Source organism: Macrotis lagotis, chromosome X (assembly GCF_037893015.1).
Source record: "Macrotis lagotis isolate mMagLag1 chromosome X, bilby.v1.9.chrom.fasta, whole genome shotgun sequence".
NCBI lineage: Eukaryota > Metazoa > Chordata > Mammalia > Peramelemorphia > Peramelidae > Macrotis > Macrotis lagotis.
This window is the reverse complement of record NC_133666.1, coordinates 250362887-250379722: the sequence shown is the minus strand read 5'-3', so window position 1 is coordinate 250379722 and position 16836 is coordinate 250362887. Positions and strand designations below refer to the sequence as shown.

Sequence of the window (16836 nt, the reverse complement as noted above, 5' to 3'; positions counted from 1 at the left end):
GAGATTTATTTTTAAAAGCAGGAGGGCCAAGGTCTTCATGAGTAGTAAAGTGTTTGGCATGACTATAATTTGTGCTTACGGTCAGGAAAACAGTCTCATCGAGTTCTTCTGCTTCCTTGACAATTGTCTCTAGAGTCTCCTTGGCAGTATCCATACTCTGTAGGAAGTTAACCATCTGTTCATGCAGGTATTCCATTTTTCTCTTCTTCACCTCCTCAAAACTCTGTGCCTTCTCATCATACTGGGCCAGCACCTTCTTCATCATTTCTTCATTCTGCTCTTCAAGCCGTTTCTCATTTTTGCTACAGTTTTCCTGGAAAAATAGATGCTTCTTAAACCAGTGCAAATTCAAGAAATTATTGGGATATGATTCTTGTTGGGGTTTTTTAGGCAACTGGAATTAAATGACTTGCCCAGAGTCACACAGCTTGTCGGTGTCTCTGGTCACATTTGAACTCAGGTCTTCTCAACTCCAGGGCTAATGCTTTATCTACTGTACTAAGCAGCTGGCCCAGATGTGAATCTTTTTAAAAGCTTATCTATCTCAGGGTAGCACCAGTCCTAGAGGCAGGAGGACCTGAGGCAAATCCAACCTCAGATACTTAATACTTACTTAGCTGTGTGACCTTGGACAGTCGTTTAACCCCACTGCATTGCATTCAACAAAAAAAGCATATTTATCTCAAGTAAACTTTTGAAGTATATTACCTTTTGATAATCTAGTATGAGAACTTCATTTTCTAAACATATAAAGGAGAATATTATGAGAGAGAGAGGAGAGAGAGAGAGATAGAGAGAGAAAGAGAGAGAACGAGAACACATGATGATTGGGATGGAAGAGAGGGGGAAGACTTCCAACATAATGGAATCTTATTAAACTACCAAAAAAGCACAACTTTAGACAGACAGCAAAGTAGAGTCACTTGAGAGCTATTCTTAGCATCAGAACCAAATGGGTTCAAGTTCTGTCTCTGATACCTCCTGACTGTGATCCTAGAATAGTTTGCTGAAGCACTCAATGTCTCAAACAACTCTCAAATTGCTGATATGCATTACTAAATGATATTTTCCCATTAGGAGGGCTCTATTCCAATGAAATTACAGATATAATATTTTTAAAAGGACAAAATAACATAAGGAACATCTATTTTGGACTATGTGTGTGAGAGATCAGCCACTGCAATACCAAAAGAACATAGTAGAGGGCTTCTTGAGTAAGGTTCCTTGACTAGCCTTTTCCATATTCAGGAATCGGATTCAAGACTGATCAACTAAATCCTCAAATCTATGTAGAAATCACCAAGTAACTTGCTATATTCACACATTCTCCTTTGTGGGGGCATTTCTTTACATATTATTCAAGTAGGAATAATGCGGTCCTTTCTAATATACTCAGATGCTGGATCAAACTAACCAATCATCAATGAAAAATCTTTTTCTATTGGCTCTAGATCCTTGTCATTATGCCATTTCCTTCATCGGTCTCTCCCTCATTGAGTCATTTATTGATTCATCAATTCAATAAGCATTCATTAAGGACCTATTATCTGTAAGTAAATATGCTGCCTTCAAGAAGCTTATACTCTAGGTTGACAATGAACCCCTCTGGGAAACAAGGAGTAAAAAAAGGAATTAATGATGGAAACAAAAAGAAGTTTGCCACTACCACCTATGCCCTTGCCAAAGATGAGATTTGGTCATACCCTTCTTCATCAGTCCCTTCTTACCTCTGTCTCCTGGTTTCCCTGGATTCCTTCAGATCTCAACTAAAATCGCATCTTCTGCAAGAACATTAGTACTTTATCTTTGAGATTATCTTCAATTTATCTCATGTGTGCATATATATGTGTGTGTGTGTGTGTGTGTGTGTAAACATATATAAATATATAATTCATTTATTTATATGTGTAAATATGATATTAAATTAAATGGGTTTCCTTGCTTTTGGTTGAGTTTTTCCCCTTTTCACCTCTCTCTCTCTCTCTCTCTCTCTCTCTCTCTCTCTAAATATATATATATATATATATATATATATATATATATATATATATATATATATATGCTTGCATGTTGTTTCCCCCATTGAACTGTGAATTGTAAGCTCCTTATGGGAAGGGATCAATTTTTTTATTTTTCTTTGTATCCTCACTGCTTAGCATAGGGTCTGGCATTATGAAGGTATTTCATAAATTCTGGCTGGTTTAATTTAGTCCTATGAATAGATCACCCAATAACTCTCCCATCCTGCCTATGGAAACTGTCATTATTTTGAAAACTTTGGTCCTACTGTCTTTACCTAAAATAGTCTCACTAATTTCACAGAGAGAAGACTTTAGAGACACTTAATTTCTAATGGCAAAAATAAACCACTTATGGCTAAAACACAAACAAAAGCTGCTCAGTTCCTTTGAGAATATCTGTTTTACTTGAGTTAACTAGATTCTTTATAAGAGACATTAGTAGAGAATTAAATGTGGCAACTCACCTCAATAATATTGAAGAATGATTCAATTTCAGTAACAAATGCTTCGATCTTCAGAGATTTTTCTTTTAAATTTTCCAGAAATTCCCCTAATTGAATCTGAATTTTTTTTTAAAAAAAGGATAAGGATAAGGATATAATATCTGAGGAAACAGTCTTGTCTATATTTTATAGTTACCAACATCTAGCTTTATACATTAATTCCACAAAGACATTGATATTTTATGAGAACTATTTTTTTACTATGAGAAGGAAAAGAACTTGTAAAGTGTTGGACATGACCTTCTCAAATGATGTGATCTTGTTTTAATACCAGAAAGACCAGGCATATTAAATGATATATTTTTTTATTATGATTTCACTTTGAAATAAAAAATTTTAATCTTATCTCTATTTTCTTCCTATGGGTAAAAAAAGAAATCCATTGCATCAATTGATGCAACTTTGTTCTTTGAGGTATTCTTAAATCTAGTCTTTCTACAGTTTTTAGTTCTTTCTTCCCCAAATACTAGAGAAGAGACCAAAATCAAAACTCTGCCATCTTCAGTGAGGGACAAGAAGCATATAGTTAAGACATTTTAACCAATAGCTCCCAAATTCATTTAATTACTCTTTTATTGGCACTAATGAGTAGCAAAATGGAAAGAAGAGTTTCAGTCCATTTTCATTTTATTTGTTCATCACAATCTGATTAAAATTCTAATAATCATTGAAATAACCTAAAGGCAAGCAAGGAAGGACCCCGGAGAAAGTAAAATAATTCATGGATTAGATAATAGACTTTGAATATTTGAGTAAATTAAATGGACTTTCTTGCCTTTCGTTGAGTTTTCTCCCTTTCACTTTGCACCAGAACCAGAAAAAACTAAACAATCAAGAAAGTAGAAGGTCACTACAAGGTATAACTAAAATGGGGCCACCTGAGCTTTTTTCATCAAGGTCATAATTTTAGAGGGAATTCAAAGCATTTGAAATGTCTTTAGCAGATAGAAACAAGAGAAATTAGCATTTTAGTTAATGAAAAGAGCTAGTTAAAATAGTAAAGTACTAAATAGCCCATTCTCTCTTATACTCTCTTACCTCTGGTTCCCACTTGAGCCTCCCATTCTGTTCCCACCTATTTCTTCTCCACCTTTAGTAATGTCTAGCAATGTTCTGATCTTCCTGCCTACAGAGGCTGTTGGTGCCTCAGCTTTAAAAAGTCTGTATGATAACCCTAACAGCAACATGGGGGGTGATGATCAACCTTAATGGACTTGCTCATTCCATCAGTGCAACAATCAGCCACAATTTTGGGGTACCTGTGATGGAGAATACCATCTGTATCCAGAGAAAGAATTATGGAGTTTGAACAAAGACCAAAGACTATTAACTTCAAATTAGAAAAAAAAATCATTATCTTATTGTGTAATTTTGCTATATCATACTTCATTTTTCTTCCTTAAGGATATGATTTCTCTCCCATCACATTCAACTGAGATCAATGTATACCATGGAAACAACGTAAAGACTAACAGACTGCCTTCTGTGGGGGATGGAGGAGGGAAGCAAGATTAGGGGGAAAATTGTAAAATTCAAAATAAATAAATTAATTAAATTTTAAAAAATCTGTCTGACAAAAGTGAACATGATGCAGTTACAATAACCAAGCTTGAACCTGAAGAAGAGACGAGAAAAATGCACTCGTCTCCCTTCTTTGCAAAGATAGAGGACTGTGGATTTGGAATACTGTGTATACAGTTAGGCTGATTCATTGTGTTGGTTAATTTTGCTGAATGGTATTTTTCCCCCTTGCTTTTTCATTCTTTATTAGAAAGGATGGTTCTCTGGGTAGGGGAGGGAGAATGAATACATTCAGAAATTAAGACAATGAAAACACCCTGAATGACCTTTATTTTGCTCAAGAGTAAAAATCACTAGCTCTGAGCTTACCATCTCCACCCTCCCTCCCTTTTTGGCAATTAAAGTTTTGAGTGTCAGGTATTTAGGATAATTTTTAATGACTGAAACAATATAATTTTAAATTCCCAACTTCACAGTATTAGCTATGAAACCCAGATGCTCCACACTCCCTTTGTTGAAGCCACAGTAGCCATTAATTAAGAAAACCAAGTGTCAGCCTGGAGGAGGAGTGAGCATATTGTCTTGAGTTCTGATGCAAATGCAATGAGATGGATGTCTAAAAATGTGCCAGGTGAGCTCCTGCAGCTCAACTCAAATTACAGAGACATAGACCCAGTGTTGGGCAAGTTGATAAGGGCAGATTTGGTAAGGAACATGCATATTCAAGCTTCCAATGTGTTAAAATGCTGAATCAAATTGAGCCTGAGAATTATTTAGCAGTGCCCTTTAAAGTGCATTTTATTTGAATTTGAAATCATTTTCTCCCTCCCCTCCCAACCCATGCCAGTACTAATCTTCATGCATACTATTGCATGAAGGTTAAGCAGAAAACAGAGGGAAATATTCTCCTTTGTTTTTGGGTCTTTTCCCACTCAAGAAATTTATTTAAAAGATTAAAGGATCAAAGATAAAGGTCATTCTGAAACTTCCAGGAGAAACAGGTATTTAGAAGAGGAGTATTCTAGTTATTAGAATTTTAAGACTATATTTACCTTGACCACATCAATAGCTGTGTCAAGTGCTGCAACTTCATGATCTTTGTGCGCGCCAAATAGTTTGTCAATTGCAGAAATTGGGCATTTGCATGTGTAGCAAAATGTGTCGATCTGGGATTTTTTGGCTTCTTTCTGTGCATCTTCTGCTTCAGCCAATAATAGCTCTGGCTCTACAACCTCAGAACCCAAATCCCTCAGTGGAATAGATCTACTTTCTTCAACTTCCTTCACAAATTCATCTTTTTTACCAATCCGGTCAGAAGACTCCCTGCCTTGGGATAGGACATCTTCGGGTGTGGCTTCAGACAGTAAATCATCTGATAAGAGATCCTCATGAGTAACTACTTCATAATTTTCTAATTCTGCAAATTCATATTCATCCTGAACAGGACTGCTGCAGGGCCTTCCCTCCTTCATTTCAGAAGGAACAAGTATTTGAGGTTCTACTTGCAGACTTTCTGGAATAGGTGCTGCACCTGACATAAATTCTTCTTCTGGGTAAGACACTTCCACTGGGAGATGCTGACTTGCCTCAGGACTGGCACTTTCTTCTTCATTACCCTGACTATCAGGTTCATCTACTCTCTCCAAAATGTGATGTGTGTCTTGGAAGGGTACTGCATAACTTATTTTCTGAGAAGTCAATTGGATTTCCTCAGTGATGGGCACTTTCCCCTGTACTTCTTCATCTTTATGGCTTTCCACCTTGCTTATTAATTCCCCTTCACCAAATATAGCTTTCTGGTCCTCCTCCATGCTCCTCTCCCCCAAAATAGTTCCAAACCTCCCCAAGACTTCTCCTCCAGCTATCAGTTGACAGGAGTCCTCTTTATCAACTGGTGTTCCTTCCAGAGGTTGGCTTTGTTCTTTCTGATATCCAGATGTATCATGTAGAATATCATCTTTGAGGATGTACTTCTCAAAATACAATCCAGACACCTCCTCAGCATCAGAATGTCTGCCTGCAAATGAAGCATCAGAAGTCAGGCTCTCCTTATCAGAAGTAGTCTCATCTTCCTTCTTTTTGTCCCCAACTGCTTCTTCATACAGGTCCTTATATAAGAATGCTAGTGCTGGTGGTTCCTCTAATAGCTCTGGGTTAACAGCTTTAACTTCTGTAGGAAATAGTTGGGTACGGGATAACACCCCTTCTTCTGCATTGAATAAGGGCATTCCAGGGGACTTGGAGTCCACATCTTTGGCTATATCCCTTGGAGTCTCACTATCAGGTGATTTTAGAGTAAGTAAAGATGGCTGAGATTCTGTATAAGAAACTTTGTCATCATCCTTTTCCATTCCATAAAAGCTTTCGTCTAATTTCACCAAGTCAAACTCATATTCTGGAGTTTCATCTGTTGAACTTTCTGGGAAAGAAATGGTTTCTTCAGGAACCTGCTTTTGAGGTTCTTGTTCAAGATCTTTCCTTTGAAAAGATTCATTTTTCATTGGGTCTGGGGAGATGTTATAGTCAATCAAAGTATATTTTTCAAAATAATCCACATCACTGGACATTGTGTGATAACTGAAGGCCACATCTGAGTCGGTAGAGATGTCCTCTTCTGCAGGATGAGTTTTCTCTTGCAACTGTCCCTTCCCCAGGGACATGTCTGTATCTAGGTCACCTGCATGGGACTCATTTCTCACAGTTTCAGTTTCTTGGACTACAGTAACCTTACTACCATCATGGAAGGATTGAATGCTCTTTGAAGTCTTCTCTTTCAAGTATTCTAATTTATCCTGCATTTTTTCACACTCCTCCTCATCAACTGATGAAATAAAGGCAGGAGCATGAATGTTCAATATCTCACAACCTTCAGAGATGATGCTAAATGCATTTTTTTGATCTTCTGTGAGACCAGGGGGCTTGCTGGTTGTCACAGGAACTGCAAATTCTCCTTCTTTTGCAAAAAAGTTTTCAGGTTCCTTCAATATGCCTTCAATGGAAGAAATTTCTTCAACATTAGTTGATGGTATATCATAGATAACTCGATCAGAGTCATGAATTGCTGATGGGTATGGTTTATCCACCTGAATATCTCCCATAGGTTTTGTCTGGGAATCAGCAACTTGCTTTGAGACAAAAGTGGATAGCATAGATGAATCTGGTGCACCATCTTTTGTTCGATGAGTCTGTCCTACTCCAGTTAGTTCTGGTGGAGAAATTTCTGATATCTGGGATTCATTAACTTTCGGAGAAGATGCTGAAATCACAGCTGGTGATTTCACAGGTGAGGAAACTGCTTCCAGAAAAGAAGATAATTGATCCAAGCCCCTTGTTTCATCAAAGGAATGGTCTAAAGTAATGTCAGATTCTCTGTACATGAATCTACCAAAGGTTCCTGATTGTGACTCTTGCCTTTTGCTTTCCTTGGTAATATTGGGTGAAGCGTCTTTTGGAGACTCAGTTGTGATATATGGTTTATCAGAAGAAAGTAAGTGTTGTTCCTCATTGTGATTTTGTATTTTAGGTGTCAAACTTCCTGTATCAGGTAAAGCACGAATTTCCTCCTGATCTACTTCAGTTTTGGGACCAGTACTGGATGGAACTGATATCCCAGGCTTTTCTTCCAATGAATCAGTTTCCCTTAAAGAAGTTGGTTGAATTCCTACTGGTTTTGCTTCCTTGATTTCTGAGTGAGCCACCGAAAGTACCATTTGCGATTCTCTAGTAACTGATTTTGCTTTAGCCAAAGAAGATGTTTGATTTTTCAAATTCTCAACTTCATCATGAGAAATATCAAAGGTGATTACTGATTCATCAGGAGCAAAACTGGTTCTCCCTGCTGAGCAAAGTGGAGTCCTTTGATTATTTTCGCCTGGAGATAGATTTTGTTCAAATTCCTCTTCAGGACTGACTGTGTACTGTTTATCAGGATAGATTGAAACAGTTTTTGAGTCTTCCATCAACTGGCTTGTCTCAAAGGAAGTATAGATTTCTGCCTTTTGTAGTCTGTTATCACTAGTAATATGAATGGGAGCACCATTTTCAACTTCTTCTGATACCAATTGTTTTTCCAAAAGAGGAGGCTGGATTTCAAGATATGTCCTGTTCTGAGCAGAAGTAACTTTGACACTTGATGGTTCTTCTGATGGTTTCTCAACCTCTTTGCCTGATAAAGATTGCATTTCTTCCTTCCTTTTTTCTGGCATTTTATGATCTTCAATAAGAGTCTCAGAAATGGGTTTGGACAGCTCTGGTGGAATTTCTTTCATGGAAGATAAAAACAAAGGTTCTTCTTTAGATTGTCTTGGTTTTCCAGATTCTGTTACAGCAGTTCTAGAATCTTTCCCAGATAGCCTAGACTCTGGTAAATGATGACTTGGTAGTGGCTCTAAGTTTTGTGTCACCTCGTCACCTCTTAACAGAGTCAACTCAGATGGCTCCTTATCTATTTGGTTAGGTAAAGGTAGTGGTGTTTCTTTCTGCTCCCTTTCTTCTCTGGCTTTCATTAAAATGTCTTTAGGTTCTTTCTCAGGCAAAAGTCCTGACACCGATAAAGGAGATAGTGCTGGTTTCTCAGCTTCATTAAAGTCATCAGAGGCAACTGGAACTGCCATTTTAACTTCACCTTCCATCACCGCTATGTCTGCAGCAAGGCCCAGCTGAGCTTCTTTTTCATCAGCATTGTTTTCTGGAACACTTGCTCCAAAAAACAAACTTGCCATCCATGAAGTGAAAGATGAAACTCCTTTTTTGGCTGTACTCTCAGTGACAGTTCTTGAGGCAGCAGTTTTGGCCTGCTCAGGTACTTTGTTAATTATTTCTGGAGAATCCAGTGGTGCACTTATTTCCCCAGATTGAATTAGGGAAAGTTTTGACTTTTCTTGCTTTGAGATTTTGGCTTCAGGTAGAAGCTTCTCTGATTTTGACTGCTGAGCTTCATCAACATTTTTTTCAACCTTTGGAGTGTCTGATTTTGATTCCCCCAACCATCTTTTCTCTGTGGAAGAGTCTAATACACTTCCCATATCTTCTTTTTCACTACCTAAGATTGTTACTGAATCTTCTGCCAAACCACTGGTTGCTTTTATTGAAGAAGGAATAATTTCATGTTTTATCTGCTCCCTTATGTGGTCTCCAAAGACTGGCATTTGGACCCTTGTGGCACTTTCAGAAGTTGGTGTGAATTTTTTCTGGCCATCTTCCTCAGTACCTAACTTTTCTGGTACCACACTTACAGGATCCACTGATGAAGAGAGCTGTTTTGCATTCACTTCAGGTCTATCTACATTTTCAGCTAGGACTGTACCTCTTGGCTCTTTGACTATTTGAATTTCAGGAGAAGAGTAAGGTTGAGTTGTGGGTTTCTCTCTATGATCATCGGACCTGCTCAGAGGAGATAATCCCTGTGTTGTTAAGTCAGGTTCCTTGGCTGGGTAAAGGCTTTCTTGTTTTGTATGTTCATATGTTTGTTTCTTCCTGGGTGGAGCAGACAGTAACTGTCCTGGCAGTCTTCCATCTGTGGCAGAGGAAATTGGCTGCCCTGATTCCAGCTCTCTTTCTTTATCAGAGCTAACTTGTTTTTGGCTTGTTTCTTTCGGCGGGTAGATTCCTTCTTTTTGCAAAGGTAGGGACTCGTCTGCACCCTTAACATCTCTAGGCTCAATTGTCACAATAGATTTCGACTTGTCCAAGGGCAAATTTGCTTCTACAAAGCAATGTGACTTAGTTGCAATATCCTGTTGATCAGCAAAGGACTTGCTTAATGAGGTTTTTGATAGATCAGGTAAATTAGCAACATTGTCTGGGCAAAGTGTCATTTTTTGCTTTGCTTGTTCCTCAGAGAGATCAGAAAGGATGATTTTAGATGACTTGGATATATTTTCTGAAATAGGGAATGAACGTGTTTGGACGATGTCTTCATTTGTTTTGCTCAAAATATTCCCTGTCCCTTGTGGGACCACATTTTCTATGGAGCTCAAAGAATAACCTTTTTGCTTCTCTCCTTTGTTAGAGTCTGCCAAGTCCCTTGACTCTTGCAATAATTCTTTTAATGAAAAATGATCTTGCTGTGGTTGTGGATTTTCTTTTTCAATGAAAGAAGCTACTGATTCATCTGATACCATACTGGCCACCTTAGATGTGAAAGGCTTATTGTACTCTTGCTTCTCTCCTTCCCTGGTCTTAGGCTCAGATGTTGTCCTTTCCAGCACTGAATTTCCTGTTTCTGATGTGAGAGATATTTCCTGTTCTGTATCCCTATATTCATTTTCACTTTCTAAGCCCTGTGACAGGGCTGACACAACCCCTGATAATTCTAGTGCAAGGGGTAACACTCCTATCTTCTCAGGCTCCACTGGATCACTTGATAAAGGAACAGCTGGCTTATCTGACATCAGTGTTCCAGTCTCTTGATGGCTCTTCTCACCTGTTTGAGTGATTGATTTCATGGATAACTCCTCTGTCCTCAAAGTTTCTGATTCATGCAGAGGATATTTTATTTCTTCCTTTATTTCTTCCTTTTCTTGTGATGTAACCCCTTGATCTGGTACAGATATCACAATCTTTGATGAAGGAAGTATGGTATTTTTTTTCTCCATTTCAACAGCCATGTATGGTGGAACTAAACCTTCAGTCACTGATGCAGGAATAGATGATTCAGAGGCTTGCTGCTTTGACAAAGTCAAACTTTCAGCTTCAGGAACTGTCAGAGGTGGGACACCTTGATCACTTCCCATCTTTGCTAAAACTGAATGCTCAGGCATAGATGATCCAGATTTTTCCTCTTCCTTTACTACTTCTGACAAAAGTGCATACTCTGCTGAATATCTTGCATTTAGTGATGCATGGAAATTCAGTCCTTCTTTATCCACTTCTGACCAGATTGGAGACTTGTATGTAGCTTTTTCATCAGATGAAGGACCAGGTTCACCTGCTTCCTTTTCTTTTTCATTTAGAACCTTATGTTCTGTTGGTGGAGAACTACTACCAACTTCTTCCTTTCTTGCTTTTGATAAGACTGAATCAGGTACAGATTTTGTCAGAAGTGGTGAATCTGATTGGACTTCTTCCTTAATTACTTCAGGCAAAAGTGAAGGCTTGAGTTCTGATGCTGTGGCTTGTGGAGAACTTGATTCAATTTCTTTTTTATTTTCTTCTGATAAAGATGAGAATTTCAGTTCAGGGGGATGTGGAGTTTCCTCTTTCTCTGATTCAGATAAAATCAGGTGCTGGGATTCAAGCATGACTGCTTGTTCTTTGTTTTGCTTAATTTTTTCCTTTGTCTCTGCTTGTGAAACTCCAAATCCTACTAAAGATTTTGCCTTTTGGAAATCTTTCAGGTTTTCCTCCTCCTTCAGTGAATTTTCTTGATGAGGCACAGGTGTCTCAATTGTCATAGAATCAGATACAACTTTCTTTCCCGCCCCACCAGGTGCAACTGAGGATTCCAACACATAATCCAGGGCCCTTGGAGAAAGGGGCTCCATTTCTTTATGTTGCATTGAAGTTGGGTGTTCAGGTGGAGTGATCTGGGAGTTGGGCATGATTTCTTCCTTGTTTACTTTTGAAAAAGCCAAATGTTCAAATGCCCCTTTTTGACCATGTACAGATTCTGGTTCTAGCTCTTCTGTCACTTCTTGAGTTGATTCTGGTGATATTGACTCTTGAAGCCTAGTTACAGAAGTTTCTGGTAAAACTTGCTTGATATTTTCTTTCTCAGATGAGTCTGCCTTCATGAAGGCAGGTACTGATGAATCAGACCTGATTTCTTCCTTCTCACTTTCATCAGCTAAAGATGGTGGAATTGAATTTTCAAACTTAAGTACCTGAGAGTTACCTTCAATTGTTTGCCTCTGTGACATAATGAGATATTCAGATACAGATATGGAAGCTGTTTGGGAGTTGGGCTTCACATTTTCTTTCCCTACTTCAGCTGCTGAAGGTGGCATATTCAATTGTTCAGACCCAGGCACTGAAGAGGAATGTTGAACTTTTTGCCCTTGTGACAAAATGGTATGCTCAGGGATAGGCATTGAAGTTGCTTGGGTCTCAGGCTTGATGTCTTCCTTTTCTGTTTCTGAAAAAGTGGCATATTCAGAAACAGATATTGTAGTTTGCAGTGGACCAGGTTTGTTGGTTTTCTTCTCTGGTTCAGGTGTTATGTAAGATGGGACTGAAAAGTCAGAGGCCGAGTCTGGTGAAGAAAGCTCAGTCTCTTCATTCTCTTCTTCAGTCAAAATGATGTGTTCGGAAGGGGATGTTGAGCGTAGTGGGTAATCCCGTTCAAATTCTTCTTTCTCTGATTCTTGAACTGTATGAGGTGAAAATGAATATTCAGATACAAATGCAGAATCTGGAGAAAAGGGTCCAATGTCATCTTTTTCTTCTTCAGATATAATCATATGATCAGTTGTAGCTATTGAGCTTTGTGGAGTCTGTTGGTCAGATGCTTCCTTCTGTGATTCTTGTGCCATGTATGGGGGAATTGAATACTCAGAAGCAGATGTAGAATCTGGTGTGTAACGCTCACTTTCTAGAGTCTCTTCTTCTGAGAAGATGGCAGCTTCAGATGTAGATGCTGAATGTGTAGGGCGTTTGTATCCAATACTTTCCTCTTCTTCTGTAGGAGATGTAGAATACTCAGATACAGATGTGAACTCTAGGGAGTAAGGCATGGTCTCTTCTTCTGACAAAATTTCATATTCAGATGGTGACCTTACAGCTGGTGGAGAAACTGGTTTAGATTCTTTTTCCTCTAGTTCATGGGTTGAATGTGATGGACCTGAAAACTCTGATGCAAAATCTGAATCTGGAGAAATAGGCTCAATTTCCTTTCTCTCTTTCTCTAATAAAGTCACATGTTCATCAGTGGATGTAACCAATGGAGGTAAGTCAGATTTAACTCCTTCTTTCTCTCTTTCATGAACCAAATGTGGTGGGATGGCATTTTCAAAGGGAGTTGGGCTTTCTGGGTAATCAATTTCAATGATCTCTTCCTCTGATACATAAGAGGATTCAAGTTCTGGCCCTGAAGTTATTGGCAAGGAAACACTTCCCTCTTCTTCTTCTATTTCCTCCTCAACTGGTGGTCCAGAGAAAGAGACCGATGATTCAGGCTTCGTCTCTTCCACCTCCCCTTCACCAGTTGGAGAAACCAACTCTTCTTCTTCTTCTAGGGAAGACAGCCCCAGCCCCTTTTCACCAAAAGGACCTGGGACAGACTCTGTAGTGACTAGTGAATCTGACTCAAAGGCTTCCCCTTCTGCCTTAGTTGAAGTGAGAGTCTCAGAAATAGATGCAGCAGTAGTTGTCAATAAATCAGATTCTCTTTCTTCCTTTCCAATCTCATCTGCAAAGGATGGTGATGTTGAAAGTGTAGGTGATAAAGCTCCAGTTTGTTGTGTGTCAACTTTCAAATCTTCTTTCATCATTTTGGGAGACATCAGCTCCGAGGTTGCAACATCTTGAGAATCCATTTGTAATTCATGCATTGATTTTGCTTCAATTGGAAGTGATGATTCAGGCTTAGCCTCTTCCATCTCCCTTTCACCAGTTGAAGGAATTGGTTCTTCTTTTTCCAGAGAAGACAATCCCAGGTTTTCTACTTTTGTACTAAGAGGACTTGGGACAGATGCTGCAGTAACTGGTGAATCTGACTCAAAGGCTTCCCCTTCTGCCTTAGTTGAAGTGAGAGTCTCAGAAATAGATGCAGCAGTAGTTGTCAATAAATCAGATTCTCTTTCTTCCTTTCCAATCTCATCTGCAAAGGATGGTGATGCTGAAAGTGTAGGTGATAAAACTCCAGTTTGTTGTGTATCAGCTTTCAAGTCTTCTTTCATCACTTTGGGAGACATCAGTTCCGAGGTTGCAACATCTTGAGAATCCATTTGTAATTCATGCATTGATTCTGCTTCAATTGGAAGTGATGATTCAGGCTTAGCCTCTTCCATCTCCCTTTCACTAGTTGAAGAAATTGGTTCTTCTTTTTCCAGGGAAGACAATCCCAGGTTTTCTACTTTTGTACTAAGAGGACTTGGGACAGATGCTGCAGTAACTGGTGAATCTGACTCAAAGGCTTCCCCTTCCACCTTAGTTGAAGTGAGAGTCTCAGAAATAGATGCAGCAGTAGTTGCCAATAAATCAGATTCTCTTTCTTCCTCTCCAGCCTCATCTGCAAAAGATGGTGATGTTGAATGTGTAGGTGATAAAACTCCAGTTTGTTGTGTATCAGCTTTCAACTCTTCCTTCACCATTTTCGGAGATGTCAGTTCCAAGGTTGCAGCATCTGGAGAATCCACTTGTACTTCATGAATTGATGCTTCTTCAACTGGAAGTGATGAAACAAACGATGAGAGATTCTGGGGCTCCATAGCATCATTACTAGAATTTGAGGAAACAGTATGCTTGAGCTCAGATGCTGTAGTTGCATTTAGGAGTGAATATGAGTCAATTCCCTTTGTTTTTTCTATCTCCTTAAGAAATGATGGCTCTGGCCTGGACTTATTAGACATTTCTTCTCTCCAGGGTGGAGAAAGCTGCTTTTCTTTATTATTTTCTAAATTTTCGGACACTGATTTGTTTGGTTTGGAAGATATGCTAAAGTTCTGATTTGCTCCATCTGGTTCTAAAGTAATAGAAGCATCTTTTCCCTTTCTATAATTGATTTCCTTAATTACATAACCCTTTGGCAATGTTCCATAAAACTGTAGGGGAATTATTTCTTCTTTCACTGAATTAAACATCTTAATTTTATATTGTACTGTTCCTATGTACACTGGTCTTAATACTAATGGCTTGTGTTCTTTGTATATTGCCCCAGTGATGGGGGGTGTACTTGAGACTGTCTTCTTTTTTCTAGTTCTATCATAAGTACTAATGGGTGACTTTTCTTGTTCTGATTTTCCATCTGAAATTGAAGTTTTGTCCTTTGCTTTTGTTGGGACATCTGCTTGCCCTTCCAAGGAATGTCTCTTTTTGCCTCCTTTTCGACGCAAAGCTGGAGAGCCATGCTTTGATGATGATTTATGAGCTCTTTTCCGAACCTTTTTGCCTTCATTCAAGATAAAAGAAATATTCCCTGGAGGAGAGCTTACTGTTGACCCTTCCATACTATACATATCAGAAGTTAAACTACTTTCTGAAGCCCAGGGAGTGGAGGACCTGCTTGAACTGGTCTCCCAGGTTATTCCACTATCTTCACGTTGAACTGTTACCATGGAAAAGGAGGGGTCAGATATGATACACTCCTGCTTGATGTTGTCCTCTTCATTCTGGTCTGTGAATCTAGAATGATAATAAGAATAATAAAGTTCATGCCATATTTTAACTGTTCATCTACTCTTATGAAATTAAAATATAAAAGGCAAAATCTGATATATCTGGAGATAAATAAAAAACACCAATATGACACATGTATTTTATTCCTGAGATGACCAAAAATGGTAAAACATGTAAAATACTGGAATGAACTTAAGTCATAATTTGGGCCTATGATCTCTGAAAGTTTATAATAAATACTAGGCAGAACTAAACCAATATGCCTCTCACTAAACATATTTGAAATCAAATTCATTTTCCCCACCAAATCGGTTCCCCTTTCTTTACCTCCTTTTTCTTTCAAATTCTTCTCCCAGTCATTTAAGTTCAGAATTTCAGAAACATCTTTGAATGTTCCATCTCCCTTGCTTTCTACTTCCTATTTTACTTCATGATATCTGACATATCTTATTCTCTCTAAAATCTCATCATTGTTCAATCAGTAGCATTTATTCAATAATAATTATTAATTATTTATCTTTTATAGCTTTCAATACTACTTTCCACCCTTATCTCATTTATATTTTTTCCATGTCACTACTGTCTCCCAATTCTCTTTTCCTTCCTGTTTTACAAAATCCAGTCTCCTTTGCTAGTTCCATGTCCATTTCTTGCCCAGTAGTGATGAGTATCCCTCAAAGTCCTGTCCTAGAGTCTCTATTCTTCTGATTCTACATCTTTCCCTTGATGATTAATTTCATCTGCCCTAATCTATGTAAATAAGAGTCAAGTCTCTTTATCATCTCTATCTAATTACTAATTCTCTTGAACTCTAGTCCCACACATCTCCACTTACCTGCTGAACACTCTTCTGGAGGCCCACTAGAAACTCCAATTCAACATATCTAACCTGGAACTCTTCTTTTTTTTTTGTCCTAGACCTTGTCCTAGACTTAACTGGGGTGAACTCCTTCCACTGATAAAGATAAGCAACTTATCTGTAATCCTACACTTAAACAATTGCTTTCCTAAGGTAACAGAGGTTTCAGCCATTTGTCCAGGAATAACTAGTACATCTCAGAATCAGGAGATGAAAGCAGATCTTCCTGATGCCAAAACCAGTCCTTTCTTATGCTCCACCACCTCTCAAACTCATTCTTTTCCTCAAATCTGCCCCTTTAAATAACTTTACCATTTCTTTTGCTGGAATCATTATCTTCCCAGTTACCCAATTCTGAAACTTCAGTCATCTTTATTTTTTCCCTTTCTCTTATGGTACCTCCCCATATAAAATCACCTACCACATCCCAATGGTTGTTATGCTCAAGAAAGCCATCCTTTGTATCAAGTTCCTTCTTTCCATTCATACTGTCACTACCCTGCCTCAAGCCCTTATCTCCACTTATTAGGATTATTGTGATTTTAAAAAAAATGGCACTAATTTCCTCCCTATCTAATCCATTCCCCCATATAACTGAAAAAATAATATTCCTAAGGTACAGATCTACTCATTTATCTGCTCAGAAATCTTTGATGAC

At 38.4% G+C, this 16836-nt stretch overlaps 1 protein-coding gene across 1 annotated transcript in view; it reads right to left on the bottom strand.

Annotated features, from left to right (window-relative positions):
* CMYA5 (cardiomyopathy associated 5) overlaps window positions 1-16836 on the bottom strand; it is a 115598-nt gene that overhangs the window by 58596 nt on the left and 40166 nt on the right. Inside the window, exons 2-4 of the mRNA XM_074206292.1 lie at window positions 5098-15325; window positions 2486-2581; window positions 80-313 (exon numbers count right to left, since the gene is read on the bottom strand). Coding sequence (XP_074062393.1) covers window positions 80-313; window positions 2486-2581; window positions 5098-15325 — 10558 coding nt within the window. The remainder of the gene's footprint in view (window positions 1-79; window positions 314-2485; window positions 2582-5097; window positions 15326-16836) is intronic.